General features: G+C 37.7%; 1 protein-coding gene and 1 long non-coding RNA gene across 5 annotated transcripts; one reads left to right on the top strand and one right to left on the bottom strand.

Moving 5' to 3' along the window:
- Positions 1 to 12092: 12092 nt before the first annotated feature.
- On the bottom strand, positions 12093 to 18750 carry LOC128091385 (uncharacterized). Of its 3 annotated transcripts, XR_008211382.1 has the most exons (4): positions 18659 to 18750; positions 17623 to 18187; positions 15132 to 15237; positions 12093 to 13101 (listed from the first exon to the last, which is right to left on the bottom strand). It is a non-coding gene; the product is annotated as an uncharacterized LOC128091385 (long non-coding RNA). The 3 variants fall into 3 exon arrangements; XR_008211381.1 differs by having other exon boundaries at positions 12093 to 15237; positions 17623 to 17773; XR_008211380.1 differs by having other exon boundaries at positions 12093 to 15237.
- A 573-nt stretch (positions 18751 to 19323) lies between these two features.
- Positions 19324 to 21414, top strand: PPDPFL (pancreatic progenitor cell differentiation and proliferation factor like). 2 transcript variants are annotated; one of them, XM_052704360.1, is made up of 4 exons: positions 19324 to 19548; positions 20411 to 20496; positions 20589 to 20688; positions 21093 to 21414. In XM_052704360.1, the coding sequence occupies exons 1-4, from the start codon at positions 19331 to 19333 to the stop codon at positions 21103 to 21105; spliced, it is 417 nt and encodes a 138-aa protein (XP_052560320.1). In that variant the 5' UTR covers positions 19324 to 19330; the 3' UTR covers positions 21106 to 21414. The 2 variants fall into 2 exon arrangements, with proteins under 2 accessions (XP_052560320.1, XP_052560321.1); XM_052704361.1 differs by having other exon boundaries at positions 19400 to 19548; positions 20407 to 20496.
- The last annotated feature ends 276 nt before the right edge of the window (positions 21415 to 21690 follow it).

Consider the following 21690-nt stretch of genomic DNA (forward strand, 5'->3'; position numbering starts at 1 on the left):
TTAACAAATATTTTGGCAATGCGTGTGAAGGAGTGAAAAAGGAAATCCAGAATGCTGAGGTTTGCACTATCAAAGGCATTTCAATTCACATTAATGTTTAAACACCATAAAATGCTTGGCTTGAACATACAAGCATTAAATTGCATTCATAAGATTTTTTAATAGGATGGCTTGAAACAAGGAGCTGCTGACACAGATCTTTTGAAGACAGCTCAAGCATTACATTTCAGTGAATGAAATTCACTTTCAAGCTATTACATATCAAGGCAGTTGATGGAAACATTAAGTAGGACGAACACATTTACTGTTGTTGCTGTGTTCCTCATAAACATGGTTCAGAAGTTGGGTTATATTCTTTTAGGTGTTAACTTCACTGCACTGGCTAGCTTATATTACTGCAGTTGAACAATATCCATAGGATTTAACAAACCAGCAGAGAGAGAGATGGGCAAAACTGGAGTAGAGAAAGTGTCTCTATTAGCAGTGGGGCTTGATGAATTTTCCCATTCCATACTAGCACCAGCAGCACTGAGTTTGCAAACTGTTCCTCAGCCTGACAGTGTAAGCTTTGCCTTCAGTATGGCTCAGTTTGAACTGGAAGACTTTACTAATGTGGCTGAATATTCAGTTAGGCAGTAAGCTGGTCTTGTGCTCTGGGCTAATCCAGCTGCCCAGACAGGCCTTCAGTCCTGAGCATCTCACCAAAAGGGTAAGCCTCTTCTTCTGCCTACTGCACAAACCAGGCTTGAGGCAGGTGTGAGCCCAGCAGCCCAGTTTGTGCTAAATCTGTGGGGTAAGGAAATTCACCGCAAGTGAATTATACAAGAAATTACAGTAACACAAGGGAAAGTGTCTCATTCCCAGACTGATATTCACTGGAGGCAGTATTTAAGTCAGGCTTAGATTGCCTTAAAAGTACTAAGTATATATTGCTCACAGATACCTAGTTAATCTTTGTTTACCTCCAAAGAACAGAGGTAAAGTTAGTGTTGTTTCCTATTTCTCAGAACATCAGTGGACTTTTACCAGTGCAGTATGTAACTTGGCATATGCTGAGCTATCAGGAGCTCCAGTGAATATTTGCTCTGGTTCTTTTTGGAAGAACCTTCTTTATCCCTGACACTGGGAAGAAAGGTAGGAAAGGTTGCAGCTGAAAAGCACATGATGTTGTTTTGAACACAGTTTTGGAAGATGGAACAATGTTCTGGAATTTTCTCACCAGTCCAGTCTCACTTTGACTGCCAGTGGCTGACATCAGCAGTCCTTCATACAGCAGAACTAGTGTTTGAGCTTTTGATCCAAATAAAATACAAATATTTTGCACAAGAAGATGTAAGAAATATAAAATGAATATTTTGTCCTACCATATATGAGGTAGTTTTATAAGAACATGTTATAACAAGTTAGCAGAGGGATTTTTTTCACATGTCCAGCTGCATGGAGAGTCAGTCTTTATTCCAGAATTTCTAACAAGACAACTGCAGAAGGGATTGCAGCCTGAACAGCTGTGAAAGATAGTCCACATTTCACAAAGGTCGTACAATATTACAAGACTTTTACAAAATATTTTTAACATGTTTTCAACAGAAACTTTGTTCTATATGTATCTTTGACAGTTTTTTACCTAAAAAAGCTTGTAATGCCTACAGTACCTGGTTATTTATTCTTTTTACCTTGCTTTCCTGACATGCAAGCATGAGTAGTGAAAATTTCCAACAGCACTGCAAATTTTTTTTCAAAGGGCATAGCCATGGATGTCTTTCTCTGAAGATCTGCCTGCTTGTGGCAGCAGGTCATCAAATTGGTTTGTTTATTTATTTATGTATTTAGTTAATTGGTTTAAAGTTAATTTAGTGGATATCTTGAAGTTTATAGATTTTGGGTGTTCCAAGGTTTTCTTCAGAGTGTGGTATTGTACACAAAAACAAAAAAATATTTGTTGTAAAGAACATTCCTAAGAATGCATTACAAAATAGTAGAAGTTCCTCTTGCATCTGTAACAATAAATTTTTTTAACAGAAAAATGGTTCATAAGTAGATGAATGAAAGACTATGTAAAGCATCATGTACTGTAGAGTGGAACTAGGAAAGAATTTTGACTTTTGAGGACTGTAGTACTAGAAACTGTACTCTGCAGGTCAAATTTCAAAAACTCAACTTTTTAGAGCTCAAACCCTTCATAAGAATGGTAGAAATTTCAGATTTCCTGTACTTTCTAAGAGGTATATTTCAGCAAGATGAGGGATATTGGGCTCAGTAGAGTCCAGTACCCTGTGGCCTCTATTGTACAGAAGCTTGGATGGCCTTATTTTCCAGGCCTTAAACCCAGCAAATCTACGAAGCAGAACAGGAAGGCTCAATCAGGATGAGTTTTATAAACTGAAAGAGGAGCAAGGGAAAGCAAAGACCAAGCAGAGTAATAAGAAAAGGAAAGAGATGGAACATTTCTGATCTTATAAATCAGAAGTGAAGTCTTGGTGACAATTTTTACATCAGTGTAACAGCTGAACAAAACCTATATATAATTGTGTTGAAAAGCCTTGCAAGGGAAAATATAAAGCTTCTCAAATTTGAGGTTCTCCGGAGTCTTAGGGGAAAAATGCTAGAAGAAAAACACTCATAAAGGAGTTTTTAGTCTTAATAGTGTATAAAGCAACTCATTTTATTGCTTGAGGTACACAGATTGTAGTGTTGAATTTCTGTGTTTTTCTCAGTAGCTTATGAAGCACTGGTAGTACGTAATATATGTGAATAGTGCCATAAGTACCAGAAAAATCATTGTAGTAGAAACTGATAAACAGCCAACAATGTATAGCTAAATGTGAAATCACTGCTTCTCTCCAATGGCATCCTAGGAAAATTGTCATTTTCAGATATGATCTCTACAGTCAAATTAAAGTCTGATGACTGCCTCAAGATGTTCATTTATCACCCCAAATGAATCAAACTGAGTGAACAGTGAGTGAGCAATACATGATTATATTCAAAGGCAACACATCAGCACCTATCGGCAAAATTTCCAGCAGCAGTCAGATAGCAGGAGCAGGAAATAAGAGTACAACAATAGATCAGGTTAGAACAGGATATTGTAGAATCTCAGTTTGATTGATAAATATAAAATAATGAACTGCTGCTTTAGTAGTCTTACCTGTCAGACTGTATTAAAAAACTTTGAAAAGTGTTATTGTTCCCTGTTACAGCTGAAGTTTTGGTCAAGGAATTAGATAGAATGTACAGAAACAAACACAGTTGATTTTTTAAATGTATGCATAACTGAGAAGCAAGGGAAAAAAAAAAAAAAAAAAAGGAAAATAAAGTATGTAACACTCATTTTTAAACTATGATTTTCACCCTGATTTTGGCTTTTGGAGTCCAAGAAAAGTCTTATGAAACTTTTTGGCCGTTTTCAAATTTGAAATCTGAAAGTCTCCAGAGCTATGATTTAGTGCATATGAAAAAAAAATAATCAAGAAAAAACAATTTGAAAATCAAGGTGAAAATCTGTGTGGAGTTACAATTCTTCTCCAAGCATTTGTTGAAGAGCATGAAGAATGTTTGAGCAGGAAAATCCAGCCACCAGATGGAGGATCAAGGTAATTGTAGGTAATGCAGATCAACAGATGGAAGCCTGAGAAACATCTGAAAATCCAACCTTAAGAAAGCAATTTATTGTACTGAGCACATTTTTCTTTGTCTTGCAAAATGTAGAAGTTGCAAATCAAACGCATCACGAAAGTGGATACATTAAGCACTGAGCTGAATATCAAAACGGGAAGAAAACTATTCCTGACATGTCAAACAGTCTCTGTAAACTGGTACAGCTTGCTGTGGCCTGGCACAATAAGAGAAGCCACTGAATAACGACAGTTTCTCAGTCACTGATCAGAAGCACTTCTATTGCATTCTCTTTGAGTCACGGCAATACTACAAACACTGAGCTTCACAACAGGAAGAGTTCTACACTACTGGGCAGACATCTGCTTGTATTTACAAAATTCTACCTCTTGCAGCACTCTAGAGGACAAAACGTAATTTTCCATGTTGCACAATCTGTGAAATGCTCCTGAGGGTGAACTGAGTGCTCCCGCTGGAGGAGAAAACTCTGGAGGCACTCTTACACAAAATCTGAATATCTCACCACCTGGACTTAAAATGCTCATGACATAGAAATGTATTTGAAGACTGCTAACAAGAGAGTCCAACTGAGTTACAGGTGAACTAAAGAATGCTCCTGGATAAGGCTGTATAATGAGAGGAGATGAACCTGCAAGTTTATGATCAGGATCTGCTAGAATAGAACTAGCTAAATATTTCTAGTTCTGCAGCCACTTAGGCTAGAAAAGAGATCCTTATCTTAATAGCACAGACTCAAGAGCACTCATTAAATCACAGTGGATATGACAACATTTTCCAGACCTATCGCTGAGCTGATTTCATGGAAAGGGAATTTAAAAGGAAGGGCATATCAGGCTTGTAAGAACCTCAATTGCCATTCAGATTTAGGTATGTAGCTAAACTCCCATGGACACTAAAGTCATGTGGACAGTGTTGCATAAAGCCAGAAGAAGAAGACATACCATTTATACCTTGTGCCTGAGCACATACACATAATGGAGATCAATTTTACTGAGATGAGTGTGCTCTCTCTTTTTGAGATGAAACCTGAAGTAGATGTGCACATGGATCACTCTTGCGTATATGAATTGCCTGTGGGTTCTCAGCAACTGTGGAATTTGATGGATTGATAGTGGGTAAGTACTGGTCCCACCCAGGGGGCACCATCGAGGAAAATATGTCATGATGACATCCTATCACAGTTGAGCATGCTGTTCCACTTGAATGTAGCAAAAATGTCCAGAATGGTGTAGATTTTTACCAGACAGGAAAGGAGCACATGATGATGGCCTACTGACTTTCATAAGCCACAACAGATTTACTAATACCGAAGTGCTGTGCCATGTATCTGTAGGAGCCTGGCAGTAGCAGCTTCCAAGGAGAAATGCCCATACATTTTTAAGCTGGGAAATGGGACATAAAAAGAGGTGTGATGTGTCACCAGCATAGTTCAGTTTCTGAGAGACTGATCCATGAATTTAATCTTTTGTACTCAAAAATTAGCCATATATAAATGTAAATCATCAGGAGGGTCTGTGATCCATGCCCAGAACTATTAAGACTTGGCAAAACTGAATTTGATGGTGGCATCTGCCATGCTATTAGCGTATCAGAAAACAGTAGAGATTCAGCTGATGCTGGTACAACATTATGAGAGTGAGTTCTAGAAGATCTAGAAGCCACCCAGAAACTATCCAGGTTGATAGGATTTACTGTCTTTGAGTCTGGAGCTACCCAGAGCCTTTTGCTTTCTCTGTTATCCTTTGTCAACCACACAAATTACAGCTTGTTGTAATACACAGATATTGTAAGGTGATAGCAGGCTGCGGTCCTACAGGTTCCACAGTCTGCGAAGGAGTAAGAGACATTTTTCCAGGTAGATAAAAGAGTCTGCATTATTCTGGTCATAACCTTAAGCACTTCATCCTTGATAAAGAACTGCAAGGATTTTGGGGTAGATACAAACAAAGCAGCCTTCTTATGGTGGTCTTCTTGTGGTGGTCATGGGAACAGTGCAGACATGGCCTAATTCTTCTTCCCTACTTGCAGTATTGCAGGTCCTTGGAAAAAAGAAAGAGATGAACAAGCTAACACCTACATGTAAGAAATTTTCATAATTCAGTACATATAAAGAATCAGTGCTAATGAAGCATTTCCAATCCTTATTACAGACTTCTTAAGGTATAAAAACTTGCTTTGAAATCTGCGAAAAACGTGAGAATTTTAGGTGGGTGTTAAGATTATGCCATTTACCTCCATAAGGCCCAAAAGTGACAAAAATGACTCTAATGATCCTTTGGCAAGATGCTGCAAATTCGCAGGAGATAAAATTTGGAGCCGTAAGGCAGCCAAGGGAGGCTTCTTTCCAAGCTGAGCCAACTGCTAGTGCAGAGAGGTAGGTGAGCCAGACTCCATTTAGTACCTAGGCGCCATTTAGTACAGCAGGGACACCACAAGGAGAGAAATTCTCTGTGAGAACACTGCTGCTGCAGAGACCCTGTTGTGCTTCTGAGGTGCTGCTGGTTTCACCCAGCTTGCCCTTGCGAGGCAGGAACTGTGCTGTCTTCTGGTTTTGAGCTCAAGTGTTTGTACGCATCCTTCTGCCTACAGTGAGGTGTGGCAGGACTAAATTACACCATAAGTTCATAATTTCTAAGTTTACTTAACTATGAAATGTTTGACAGAGTATAGATGCTGGAGATTTAACAGCTCCAGAGAGCTGCTCTAAATAAATTAATTAAGGGAAAAGAAACAGTGCTTTAACAAAGACTATTTTTTAATACAAGCAACTGTTAGAACTACATTTTGAAATCATACTTTGTTTAAAAAAAAAAAATTGCAAAGTTTTGCAGCAAGATTTTTGTTCACTCTTTGTGCTTCTGGCAAATTAGATGAGTCATTATAGTTTAATAAAAAGGCATATAATTTTTGGATTGGATTATGATTAAAATGAATGACGTCAATGAACTGTGTCTGAATCACTGCTTCCATATCCAGAAATGCTGTTTGGTTCAGATGATATTTTATGTTGCTATCACAAGTACTCCACTTTCAGATGAAGCAGAAAATCTAAAACTATCCGTGATATATAGACATAATCACAGTAATTATCTGCATGAAGCCAAGTGAGTGTAGAATTCACTCTTACTTGCTGGCTTTTAATTTATCTCTGACTTGCCAACCCTGCTTGATGTGCTCTTGTGATAGAGGCACAACCATATTGTGTACATTTGCCAGAAATTGTGGATATTATACACTGTACCTGCACAAAGATTCAAACAATTGAATTGGAACTGCTATTACTTGGGAATGCTTTATTTAATAAGCTAGTCAGAAATCAGCATTTTATTATATAGCTACAGCTATCAAGAGTTAATATAAAAATATATTTTTTTAAGATATCTTTTCAAGAATATTTAAAAAAATATCTTTACTATCAGGGGTTTGGTGTCCTTTGGCCTCTCAAATATGTCTATAGAGGTAAGGGTGTATTGATAAACTGAAGCAAACCTGTAACCAAATCCTCAGAATTATTTAGAAACACTGCTCTTGATTCCTGTCCAAACACTTCTAAAGGCCGACAGTGTTGAGCTTGCAAGTTATAGAAGACTGAAGCAAATGCTGAGCAAAACTTCTTCATTCTGAAAGCTCACCTAACTTTTACCTCTCTCTGTTACATTCATTTTCTGATATGCAGAGATACCTGTCTCCAAAGGTGGCTTATAAGAAAAATGAAGGTATAATGAAAAGCTGTTCTTTTTAAAAATTACCTCTTAAAATTTTGGCCCAGTATCTTTCTGACAGACCTGAAAGGGTTTCAAGTGGATTGGTCAAATATCATGTGGCAGCAGTTCACCCGCTCAGGTTGGCAGCAGCTGTTGCATTAACAAGTGAGGACAACCTGTGATTAGTGGCTGCAGGACTGTACTTTACCCAGGGAATTGATAACCACCTTCAATTGCTGACAGCAGTTCATTTTCTCCAAGGTGAAGGAGTGAATATGAGCCCTTGTATCCGATTATAAGCTCTTCACTCCTGGCTGATTTGGAAGAGCTGAGTGCTGGAAAATCTAAAGAGAAGTGAGATGAGCCAAGCAGAGGTGAAATTTACAGGTTGCATAACCCAGCTATAGATATTTCTAGACTCTCTGAATTCATATACCCAATTTTCTGCATCTGTACTGAGACAGATATACAAAAAGATTTTTTCCTTCCAACTTTCTTTGATCGCAGAAGCAATCAGAGCATATTTATTAGTTATGTAAAGAGTAGCAAAACATAATAAGTAATGACACAGACACGAAGCCTTGGTTATTTCTTACAGCTTTACACTTTTTATTTACTGAGGATATGTGGAATTTATCAGATAATTGAGCATTTGATTCTGCCCTGAATAAAGCTTTGCTTCTACAAGCACAGAGTAGTTTAAGACTCTACATGTCTCATTTGTGGATGGTAATTAGATCTTTAAGCATTTAATTGGATTTGTACATAATTACAGGTAGTAAAGAAAGTGTTTTAAAAATGAATTTCCATCACCAAATAAGTTTGCTAGATGGTCTTATTTTCATATTTAAAACAAGTGTACACTGACTGTGCAAATTTCCTATCTTACATACTTTTTCATGAGAAGTAGGACTAGATGTGAAAGGGTAGTATCTTCTAATTTCTTTAGTCTTTAGTCATTTGCTCAGGCTATCAACGATGGATCCAGTTAACGATAGTAACTGGTAGCATTTTCCATACAGTTGCATTTTATCTGTGGTCCCACTCAATCATCCATTTTACATGGAAAGATCAATGACTGATTCATTTAGTATAATAACAAGTAATCATTCAATATAGTCATTATTATCATAGCAAATTGTAACTCCTGATCAACAGCAACAAATCCATAACTTCTCTTGAGCTGGCAATCTGTAGGCAACAATTTTCATTCCATTATCAACCGCAGTAGTAGTATTGTGTTATTAAGTATTTTTGTTCAGTATTTTGTTTTTGCTCAACGAAATAATGAAATGTATGTGTAAAAAGTCAGAGCCCTTGAAATCCTTGATTTTCTTGTGCCTGATGTCCAATATTGCAGATGATACACTTCCACAGCAAAGTCCCTAAGGAGTCAGGATCACAAGATGTGTGCATTGTTGTTGCTGTGCATTGCATAGTTTATAGATTACACAGTTTCAAATACAGCTTTGTACATTTTTGGCCATGATAAACTGTGTTAAGTTTTAGAGAGAGCCATGTGAAGGAAAACCTCATAGTGTTGTACTGATATGTTTAAATAATATTTTTTTAAGAAAGAATTTTATTTTGGCAAACTCTGAAATAACAGTTCCCCAAACATGGAAGAGATTTCAGAAATCATTGTGTTTGGTGAACACCATAATTCCATTATAGAAACATTACTGCACACGGTTAGTATGCAAAATGAAACTGAAACTGAAAATGACAATTTTGTACAGTTTTGCTTATGAACACTGAGTGATTAACTATTCTTAAACCACTTATTCAGTCAGCTTTTTCTTTTAAATTTGGTTTGATTTTCATGTCTATATAAACTGGTAGAACTGTAACATCATCACATCTTACATGCAGAAAAGATCATTTTCATTTCCTCAAAATTATCTAGGTTTCTGTGCATTTGACAAAGTTCACATGTTACAGTGGCTCCTGTAATAGAACAGATTATCAAGCTTTCTTCATGGTACAGAAGGGATTACCTCTCTTCTGTTTTCTACCCTGTAAGCAGAATAAGAAAATAAAATTGCTCTATACTAACTCAGATCGTGAAAAAGGACAGTCTTAGTCCACCTTATGTCATTTTGGGTTTGAGTTTTCTTTGGTTTGGATAACATCTATTTTTTGTAATCATACTGTTCACATTGTGAACTTTCTCTTTTTAGTTTAAAATTATGATGTAACATTGAAAATCTGGGGAGTTCTCTTCAGAAATTCTATGGATACACTCAGCTAATGAAATTTTAGTGGAACTATGTTAGAGGTTAGCCTTGATCCCTCCAGATGACCATTAAAAGAAACGGGAATGGTTGCCCAACTGATATTTCACTCGACATGTGGGGATGATCCTACAATGATCTACTCTGTTGCAGTCTAGAATTGGAAACCATTTTAGCAAGCAAGTATAGAAAACTTAGTAATCACTTTGAGAAAGTCTCCTGGTTTAGTTCTCTGGCATGGTATCCATTTTATTTTTTTCTTTGCTTTTGCTTTGGTTGCTTATCTTCTCTATATGAAAGAATAGATTAATTCACAAATTCTCTGTCACTGGGCTTTGCTGCTGCCTATCACAATTTGAAGGGTTGTTCAGCTTGTCAGTTCAGTCAATTTCTCTAAGTTTCCTTCCGTCATTTCCTTCGTCTTCTTTGAAGAATCATTCCATTTCAGGTCATTTAAAATTGAGTGGTGTCAGGAAACTGAAATAGGTTTAACAGTAATCTTGTTCTTTTTGTATCATTTTCCTGCTCAAGACAATAAGCCTCAGATTTTCAACCCAGATGTTTATTCAATACTTGTCTTTTCATTTTCTGGCTAAGAGTCTCCAAAGGAGGCATCTATGATACTGTGAGACTTCTCAGTCATGGGCTTGTAACTCAATTTCTTTGCAGAAAGAACAGTCTATAAGATATAGAGGCTTTCAAAAAAACAGAATTCATACACTGGGTTGATTCTCTGAACTCTGAATGCAAATCTGCATGACTTTCACTACCAACTCCATTGCATTTGCTATGTCTAATACTTTGAGACAGTTATTAATTTCGATCTTCCAAATGTTGATAGACAAAGATAGACATATGTCCATATTATATCCTCCAGGACATTACCAAGTTTTTAACAATCAGGTAATTGTTTTTGCTCTTATCAGAATGAGAGTTTCACCTTGTTTCTCCAATCCACTAGGAAGTTTGAAATGTTCTATATTTAGTAGCTATCGCACATTAATGGCTTCAGTGATCTTCAGTGATTTTGGTGGTTTTGGCAACAAAATTTTCAAAGGGAATAGACTTGATTTTCACAAATATGAGAAGATGGGAAATGGGAGGAGAGATAGAGGGAACAAATCAGTGTTAATCCTAATCTGTGATCTCATGCATAAGAATTTGCTGTAACTTTTCAGTTACTGCCAATTCCAGTTTTCTGCCAATTCCAGTTTTCTGCCAAATGTCAATTTCCGCACAGAGTGTGAAATGCTTTCCATTTCCAAATTTATAACAGATCTGTTGGATTTGAACTCACTCCAGTAAGTTGCAGCTAATCTAAATACATCACAAGCAAAATGGAAAAAAGATTTCACTTAAGCAGAGTGAGGGAAATGAGCACTACCCATCTGGTCAGATCAGACTCCTTGTAGATGAGGCTGATCCTTGTAAAAATCATTTAACAAATGCTGTAGTTCATCAGTATGAAGATAAATGACAAAATGCCTATTGTTCATTTTACTGGTAAACTAGTGGCTAAACATAACACTTTGTACAAGATATTGTAATAAGGAATACAAAAGAAACAAAAAAAAACAACAACAAAAAAACCTAATCAAATGAGGGTAAAAAGGAAAATGTAAATTAGTTGCGTTATACTTCGCCTATACTACTGATTGTATTTTGTTAACCCTTGTCAAATTTTTTGTTTTCCATATCGGGTAAGAAAACCTACTATGAACCTGATCAGTAAAATTCTAATACAAGTATACTTGTGTTTTTTGACATAACAGTCCTCCATGCAGACCTAAGTTCTCATTTGTCAGGGAAAAATGTAAGAAACTTCTGCAAGACAGGCAAGGAGACAGATGTTTTGAATCAAGTAGGTGTATGTAGTCTTCTGCATTAAATTATTATTAAACAGAGTTTAATCATTTGGAGAAGAAAGATCTATGTATGAGCCTCTCAGATAACTTCCACTAGAAGCACATCTGTCTAAACATCTATTTTGTTGATTCTACATCATATTTGATATGATTAAATGGCATTAGACACTGTCATGTCATTTGGTATGATTCAGTTTCAGATAAACATGATGAAAGTGTTAGGTAACCCAAGATTAATGAGTAAACTGTTTCATCTCCCTCTAGCACATTTCAACAAGGAGAAATCAAAACGTTTCTCTGCCTTGAACAGAATCATTCTCCCTCCTGTCTAACCAAAGGCCTTGTGATCTTGGGGCTTGGCATGACTGAAAAGGGTGCCTCTTTGCAGTGTTATATAGTCTATATTGCCTAAGCAAAATTTCGGGTTCATAAACATAATGTCAACTTGGCACCACACTGTTTTCTCTTTCTGAAAGCCTTTCTTATCCTTTTGGAGTTCCTCTCTGCTCTTCATGCTGATTTTTATATTCGGACCCTGAACTCCCCAGGAGCTGCCTGTGGTGCCTTGCAGCCTCAGATCATGCAAGGAGATAAAGCCTTTGGAGTCCCAAAATTAATCATAAAAACAAGAGAGATCATCATGCCTTCAACAGTTCAAACATGTTTATTCAAACAGGAGAATGGAAAACTAGGTCAAAGACCAAACCCAAGCAAAATAAGATAGGAGAAAACAGCATGCAGATAAGATACACAGCATATAGCCAACACAACGTGATAAAGCAAGTAACACACAAACCATATAAAAAAGATTTCTCAGGCATAAACATGTAGATGCATAAGTGAGGGAACCTGAGGAAGGCTATCATCTTCTTTCCTCAGATCCAGTAAATGCTGTCAACTGTTCCTTCATTACTGTTGATGCATTGGTAGTTGGCATTCTTACTCATTTCTTACTTTGGAAAGTATTCAGCTTGTCTCCATTTGAATTTTCATGGGGGCAACTTGAAGTATAACATCTGTAGGTCATGTCTCGGCAATATTTTCAAGTAGGACTAAGACGAGAACTAAAAGACTCTCAAAGAAACTCCTACTTTGGCTCTTTTCACTATTTTGCTCTTAGGGGTGGTGTTGTCACAAAAGTAGGAATTGGTAGTGATTATTTTCTACATTTTTTAATGCTGATATGCTGGGTATTTCAGGCAAAACACCACTGCTTGTCTGAATGGGACTGTGTACCAGCTTTTGCTGTGCTAGAAGACTTGGCACTGAGATTGCCGACGCAGCTTTTCAGGAGCCTGTGCAAAAGCCCTCCCACTAACAGTAACTGTAGAGATGGAAACAGTAACATGAGAATGCAGTAAACAGCTGTGTTGTTGGAGGTATTGGTTATGGAGCTGCACAGTGCTTTTGTTTTCAGAGCACACTGTGCACAACTTGAAACTGTACCAGCCCTGATGTGATGTATCAGTATCAAATAAACAAATTGACTTCTGATGACTGGAGTGCTCTAAAGGACTGATGAGACTTGAAGTAAGCGGGACAAGATCATGCTTCATTGCACTGTGATGCTACACAGCGTCCTTCTTTGCCATTTTGTGGCATCAGTTGCTTTCCTTCTCAGGAAACTCTAAAATGTGATCAGCAGGGAATTCCATTTCTTACCTGTTAGAGAAGAGTAAAATAGTATGGAGAAGAAGCATCATGATAGAAAAATGAGCTGCCTGAATGAGGCTTCCAAGTCCTCCTGATAACATGGTATTCACTAAACATTTGTCACTCACATAGAGATTAAGCCCCTTTTCTTGTTCTTGGACATGAGTAACCGCTCACTCTGGCAGAATGAGTTCCTGTAGCAGTGTATGATTTCAAGCTTCCCAAAAGCCAGTGTGTGAACAATTTAAACACTTGCAGGACAATTATATGGGCTGGGCTGAAGTTTTTTCTTAGGTTACCTATGTTCCAAGCAGGAAGAAATCTCTCGAGCACTCTAACCACCCTCACTGGTCTCAGAATGACATTAGCTCAGGAGTTCTTTGTGAACATGAGAAGAAAACTTCTTTGCTTTCAAAGTGACAGAGCACTAGAACAGGTTGTCTGGAGAGGTGGAGTCTCCTTCACTGCAGATACTCAAAACCTACCTGGACACTTCCATGTGTAACCTACTGTAGAGAACCTACTTTAGCAAAGGTTGGGCTAGATGATCTCCAGAGGTCCCCTCCAACACCTACATTTCTGTGATTCTGTGTTCTGGAGATAGAGCTGGGGCAAGGGAACTTGTCACCACCATCAGCATCAAAAAGGCCACAATCATATGACAGCATGGCATAACTGCCTCACCATATAGGAATTTCCTAACATAGTCTTTCCTGATAGTTTGTTCTAACCTAAACATACATGTATACTATTTTTGGCTTCTTAAATCTGTAACAGTTCTTGGTTTGGCCAGCTCTGTTGCTAGATGAATGGGAAATTTTCCAGCTGCAAAATTGTGAGTATGTGCTCCTTGTTCACAAGATCCTTGAGGTTGTTTTTTTTTCTTTTGCACCTCACACTGCTCTCTTCTGAGAATTTGGCTTGGTAACAAAGAAACTAGCCAAGAAATGGGCATGCCAAAAGTATCATATCTCAGTGCTGAGGAATGGTGTCACTATGTTACGGTAAATGATAGGCTATAAGCACCTTCTAAGATGTCTTTGCAGAGCAGTGGAGGTGTCAGATTGTGTCCAATGCGGTGAGGCTGAGGCCATGCTACTTGCAAGGACAGAAAGAGAATAAGTAAAGAAATAAATCATAGCAGAACCTCTGTGTACTCCATGTTTTAGAAGCAGTCAATGGTATGGGACTTAAGTGCAAAATCAGAAAAATATAAATATATCTTGTATATGGAGACACAGCTGTAATATCAGAAGACACCGAGAGCTGTGGGGAACAGTCTTCAGCAAAAAATTGATATGCAGCTCAAATGCATATTTGAATTTTTAAGAACTGGCTGAGATGCAGCGAATTCCAGAATTTGTATAGTCCTCCTAATTGCATTTTCACACACTCTTAAATTAATGACAAAGTGCTTCCTAACATTGTTTTACTGCATCTTCTGTGAAAGATACATTTCATGTTGCACTGCTGTGTGTCTATAAAAGAAGATAAAATCCATAATAGTTAAAGTGAACTTAATATATTTGTTCAGTACTGTTTACAGCAATCAGAAAAAGTAGATAAAATAAATGCAACAGAATATATATTTGAACCAAAATTTTAGGACTAGAAGGAATGGCTTCAAGCTGCGCCAGGGGAGATTCAGGCTGGACATTAGGAAATACTGCTTTTCTGAAAGAGTGGTCAGGCACTGGAATGGGCTGCCCAGGGAGGTGGTGGAGTCACTGACCCTGGAGGTGTTCAAGGAACGTTTGGATTTTGTGTTGAGGGACATGGTTTAGTGAGAACTATTGGTGATCAGTGGATGGTTGGATGGGGTGATCCTGTGGGTTTTTCCAACCTTGGTGATTCTATGATTCTATGAAAATAAACAAAGATACTAAAATCCTCAGGGATGTATCGAAGGGGTATATTAACATACCTATGATTCAAATTCACTTCATTCAATTACATTCTATTTACTTGCATATTCTATTTCTTAAGAATATAATTAACCCCCCCATTCTCCCCCCCTTCTTGTGATGCTGGGACTTTACAGTTTTTTCTTTGGAATACTTGAGAGATGAATAATTCATATGAGGCCTTGAAAATGTAGCTTGCTGGAAGAATTAATCAAGCTTTTGCAGCTTGTTTTATCTGGATCTAAAGAAAAACATATTTTAATTAAATGCTAAAATAAAGCTAAAATGACACATTAAAATGTGTTGGTTTTCTTACGAATATAGCATTCATTGAATAGAGAACAGAAAGAAGACAAACATATAACAGTTTTGAAAACTTGATATATTTATCTGTAAGTGCACAAAGATTTATCAACAGTTCAGCAACATATGAGGGTTGCTCCAAAAACAATGCCTCCCATTTTCTTATGTTTGCCCATGACATCAGAGGCAGACGTTGGTGGTATGGCAGTAGAGGTTGAACCTTCCCACCATTATTCCATTACATGTTGTTGCCTTGTGACAGATGGTAGCAGAGGGGCAGTCTGACAGAATGGACATTCATATGAAGCAAAGGTGCGTCACTAAATTCCTTCATGCTGAAAAAATGGCACCCACATCCACTCACAGTTATTGATGGTGCAGGCTTTTAGGAGCCCAGCATGCTTTTTAAATCACTGTTGAAAATGCATAGCTAATGATGATGCCTATTGTTGAAAAATAGTGCTTTGTAGCTGAGAATGTGCTCTATCAAACAGTGTTATTATGCTCTTAGCATCTGTTGTAGTCTCCATGGAAATAAATAGGAGGCATTATTTTTGTAGCAACCTAGCATAAATTATTTTGGCAATTCCATTTACAGGTCGAAAGATGTGTCTTTCTTACTTTTGTTGGCACTACAGCCAACATGCATAATTCAAAAGTTTGCTGCATGGAGCCTAAACTTTACTATTTGCTCTTTTGGTATCATCTCAAGGGATGTATTAGCTTACGAGGAGAATGCTGTGGTTTCTTAGAAAAAAACAGCAACAAAATAAGACAAAAACTTTGATATTTTGCACAAAGAGAAATAAAATCATCTAAGAAAAACAATTAATTTTCCTTTGATGAAGTATTTTTTGCTTAATATTAATTGTAATAACTAGAAAATTAAGGATTAAAAATAATTTTTTTGAAAAGTTCCAAAACTGCCAGCGAACAACTTCTTCATGACTGAATTGTTAGTAGAAAGCTGACGATTTGCAGAGGTGCCACCCACTGCAGATTCTGCTTTAGCACTTCTGTTCTCAGTCTCTCATCAGCAACTCTATGTCTCTGTGTCTCTTCTGTAGGTTAAATATGATAAAAAAATTCATTCCCTTGCTACCTCACAGACTGCCATTTAATTCTTTATTAGCTCCTCAAACTATCATGTTTTTGATAGGCTACATTTCCTGTTTGGCTTGCCAGGATATTTGAAGAGTAAAACAAATGAAGGAAAAGGTAAATGGTGGCCCTGCTCATTGGAAACAGCTAACAAATCCAACAGGTTTTGATAATTAGTTTTAGCACGGCAAACGTTCTTTACATAATGGAACTACTTCATTTCTATAATGCAATTCTCCTTATATCCAGTCTTTTCAATATCTGTCAATAGTAGCATGCAAAAGAAATTGTTGAGATAGTGAATAACATAGTGATTATTGAAAGATGTGCAAAAGACATGATCTGAAAATGTTAATGCATGTACTACACAGTCCTGCACAGGGAAATCCATTCTTCTCACAGATTCTCATACCATTAAATTAAAATCCAATTCCCTTCAAATAAAAGTGATTTAAAATTTCAGTACAAATCTGATTGAAAAGGTAGTTGTGGGCAGGCAATGAGACTGGACAATTAAGATGTGTAAAATCTGATCTTCCAGAAGAAGAGCAGGGGAGAAGGGAATACTCTACTTCATTTGACAAAAAATACAGCTTTCTTTATATTTGTGTGGAAGGACAGTTTCAATGAAATTGTTCAGTCCTCTCCAAACATTAAAGCCATTACCTCTACAGTCACTCAGCTTAGCTGAGTACTGCTTTGAAGTAATGCTGAACGATCTCAGATGTTACACTACTCTTCCACAAGGTTAAGTAATAAGGAAAATTTTAGAAAGTGGCCACAGAAGTGAATAGAATAGAACACCCAAAAACAAGTTCCTGAAAAAGATGGGCTTTGTGCTCATGTATTCCAAGAACTGAAAGAGATGTTTATTAGATAAACCTTTTCTAGCAAATAATTTACAGGTCATCTTCAAGGTAAAACTCAAAATAGACTGTTGTTTAGTTTTTGTTGTTGTGGCTGAGATGTCTAAGAACAGGTCATACCAGGTAATGTGTGGGATTAGGTGGGAGATTTATTCAGTTAATTTAATTTTTAGATCCAAGTTATACATTTCAAAGTATCTATGATTCATAGGATAATATATAATTCAGCGTTTGGTTTATTTTATAATTATGCACACACAAATGTTAAAGGAACAGTTTTTAAGGTCACAGTATTAGTCAAATGACGAAAATACTCCTTTTATAAACCCATTTTTAGAAAGCTTGTGATTACATACCTTTGGTTTCACAGGGTCTCTGCCTCTTTGGGCACAAAATGTGGATACAAACTGAAACTTGTGAAGCTAGAGAGATCTAAAAGGACATTCAGTAGGACTTCTACAGTGTTCATGACAGAAGCTGAAGAGCCAGTAGTGACTGCAGCAAAGGCTTCCAAAGGAGAAAAGAACAGGTCAGTGTTTAAAGCAACTGACTGCTGTCCTGAGAGCTAAATTATATCCTTGCCCCTGAGTTTGTAATTGATGCTTTGTGTGTCACTTACAATATATTTATTATAGATGGCCCCTAACCAATTTTTTAAGTCTGGTAAGAATCTAATTTATTGATGTACTGAGTACTTAAATCTGGATCTGAAGTCAATGAGAGCTGTAAGCAGGTAAATGAAGGGTGGCATAGAACTAAATTGTTACAGAAAATCAAGTCCTAGGCTTCTCTCAAATGAGACACCAAATCTTTGTGGATTCTTTTCACTCCTTTGAATCTCAGAATTCCCACTTCTTAACTTAAAAAAATATGTAGGTTGCCCTGAAAGTAGTTCCTCCCAATCATTTCCATGTGAGCATTCTGTAGAAAAATTATACACATCCATCCATGAAGCAAGCAAAAATTCACAGAGCTGGTGATTGTTGGTGATGTAGCACAGGAGTTTATTGCCCACAAATAAAACAAACCTCAAAGTGGGAATTCATAATAAGACAGAAAAAGAGGTGACTGATAGAATAAGTTGAGAGCTGAGCTACTTTCAGACATTCAGAATAAAAGGAACTGCAACAACAGGTAGGGACATATGCTTTGAATAGTGTATCAAGGCACCTGTAAAATGTTCTGCTCTTTTGGAGATTTTTCACATAACAAGATAAACATAAGAGGTAATTCTCACGTATGCTTGTTACCAGCTAAGCTAAGCAAATCATTTTCTGTTTCAATATTGCAGTTTTGACAAAGGTAATCCTTCAGGCTTTACTTAGGAAAGCCTGGTTTCTGACAGGAGGTCAATGGAAAGGCCCAGGAAAGCATATGGTGCCGTATGCTCACCTGGTATGCCTGCTGTATGAGTCTGATCCTACAGGCAGCCTCCCAGCAGAATGCTTATTCTCCTTACAAACAGGTGAGGAGCTGCTGTGAACTATGACCTTATCATCTGAGATAAGGCACAGCGCTCAGGCAGTCAAATGAGTTACAGTAACATGGGATCACACGCCGCCCACGGCTGTGTCCTTACCCACAACTCATGTTACAAAAAAAAAAAAAAAAAGTGATGCAATGCTTCCTTGTGGATCAGGAGCAATTCAAAGAGTTCAGATTCATGGCTCACCACTCTGAAAGAGTCATAGGATCATGGAGTTGGGAAGGATCTTCAAAGGTTACCCAGCCCAACTTCCCAGCAATGAACAGGAACATCCACAGCTACATCAGGTTGCTCAGAGCCCCTTCCAGCCTGACCTTAACCATCAGATGAGGTAGCATAATGTAGGGCAGATTTTGCCATGGGATAGGGTTGACAAATACAACAAAATAGTTGTGCGTTTATTTATGGGAAGAAAAAAGCAAATATTTTTTATACACTGCAGAAAAGTGCTTGGAGGTACAGGGCACCCCTCACCCCCCCAAGCTGTACTGTGTTCCACTCGCACCCTCGGTACGTGCTGCGGGTCTGTCCCTGGCACTGCGGGGACGCGGGCGGGGCCCGGCAGGGGGCTGGCGGCAATGGGGCGGGATGACCCCTCCCGTCCCGTCCGGTCCCGTCCTGTGCCGTCCCTCTGCCACGGGACTCATATAGGAGTGGATCGGGGCCCGGGCCGGCACTCGCTGCTGAGTGAGCGGCCCCGTGTTTATCTTTTAGTCCGAGAGAAGCATTCTACTCGCTGCCATGGCCTCGGTACCCTCCGCCGGATGCCTCCTGGCCAAGAACCAGTACTACCGCAGTAAGTGCTCAGGGACCGGCAGCCCCATCAGGCTCCAAGTTTGTTGCAGTATGAGAAGGTTAGAAAGTTTCTCAGGTGAATGAGCTGGAGGCAAGAGTGGGATTTTGCTATATGTGTATGTTTTGCTGTTATTTTTATTTTATTATTATTTGCTTGGGGATATATTTGTTTTTGTTCCATAAAGGAACTGCAGTTTTAATGAGTATTTGCTTCTGGTTATTCATATACACTTTTTTGCCTGTAGAATGGTTCATTAAGGCTTTGCAGTATCAATCTTTTTATTATAAACCATGACATTGACAAAGCATATGATCAACAAATCCTGGCTTCAAGCTGTACTTTATTTTGCCTTTGCAGGCTTAGACAGAATGCATAATCAACACACATTCTTGTTTCTGTATACATGAAACACTTTGAGAATGCACCTGGTCTGGTTAAGATCCATTAGATAGCTCGCTATCCATTAGTGCAAGGATGGTACTCTTAATTGTATCACAATGGAAAGCACAGAATTTTCTCTCTTTTTTAATTACTATTATTATTTTTTTTGCACTTGATTACTGTACAGTGTATACGTGATCATCATAAGGCACATCACTGATTTCAGTGAAAGCTGGACAAGGAGATCTCAGTGTGCTTTCAGATGATGAGAGATCAATTAGGTGAAAGGTTTCAACTAAACAACCATAGCAAAATGGTACATAAAATATTTAAGTCACATTGTAGCTAACTACTTGTTGCTAAGCTTATCTTATCTTTTAGATTGCTTCCTCTGAGGTAGCAGCAAGTCTGAGAAATTATTGGCGTGGAAATTTATCCATCTTTTTCATCAAATATGTCCTTCTTTTCCATGAACAGCAAGGCAGAACTCGGAATCCAGCGTTTCTTCCAGCTCCTCCTGCTGTTCCGATCCTGTGAGTGTTGCAGAACAGGACAAAACATTTCATGGTACTGCTCTATGCTTTCAAACAGTCTTCTCAGTTTCACCTGTTTGTTATTCTGTGAGTGTCTAATAGTGAGGGCTACATCTCTTTTGGCAGGGTTACCTGAATTACTTGATAAATGCTGGTGGATAAAAAGTTTTTTCCATTGTGAACCATCTCCGCCAACTGTTGGCAGAAAAGCACTATCAGCAAGCAGGTGAGTCCTGGTTTTGCAGTAATGGGGGCAATTGACTCATTCCGTTTTTCCTTTGGTAAAACTGTTACTAAACAAGTCATAATCGGCTAAAACAGTATGGAGGCACAGTGCTATTTTGATGACTTAAATAAAAGATTCTGCAAATGTATGGCCTTAGAAGCTCCCCATGTTTACATTTTAAAAGCTGAACACACACTATATGTTATGTTAGGGACTATTACTGTCATTTATAGCAATGATTATTTAATCCTTGACCCACTGCACTTGTACCCCTATTTATGCATTTCCACTTAACTTTATATTAAAAAGTTAATATGAATGGAACTAAAACTTCTGCAGATAAATACCTCTGCAAAAAATATAATAACTCTACTCCTAACCTTTTTGAATCTCTATTTCTGCAGTACCAACAGTTGAATATGAAAGCAAGCTGGATTACTGTCTGAGATAATGCGCACGGACTTATTTTTTCCAAGAGGCTTGGGATCTTCTGAGTGTCTGGGTTCAGCTGCAAGAGGAAAACAAAATCTTTAGAAGGGACGAAAGGTGTACTTTCAAAAGATGTCAGGAGCTTAAAAACTATTGTATAATGGAGATGTTGATGGCTTACCTTCTAAGGAGTTGCTATAATTTTAGATGACTCTAATGAAAGTTACTTGGATTAAATAGCCTGATGACTTATTTGGATACTAAAAAAAAAAAAAAAAAAGCAACCAAAAAACAACAGTAAGATAGTATAGGTTTAAAAGTATGTTATGGAATGACTTTGCAATAGGTGATACTACATGAAGTTTTACCTATTAAGGTATCAATTCTGTAGACATTCACTGCTGTAAATGCATCACAAACAGATCAGTCCTACCCTATTGTGTATATTTTCTACCTGCTCTTCTGTATCAGTTGTAGGCATCAGAATTGCAAAGTTGTTTGCTAATAGCTTTGCTTTTGGAAAGCCCAATTACACACAGAAAAGCAATAATCTGTTTGCTGTGTTCCAGCTGC

This window comes from Tympanuchus pallidicinctus, unplaced genomic scaffold (assembly GCF_026119805.1).
Source record: "Tympanuchus pallidicinctus isolate F22 unplaced genomic scaffold, pur_lepc_1.0 scaffold5, whole genome shotgun sequence".
Taxonomy (NCBI): Eukaryota; Metazoa; Chordata; class Aves; order Galliformes; family Phasianidae; genus Tympanuchus; species Tympanuchus pallidicinctus.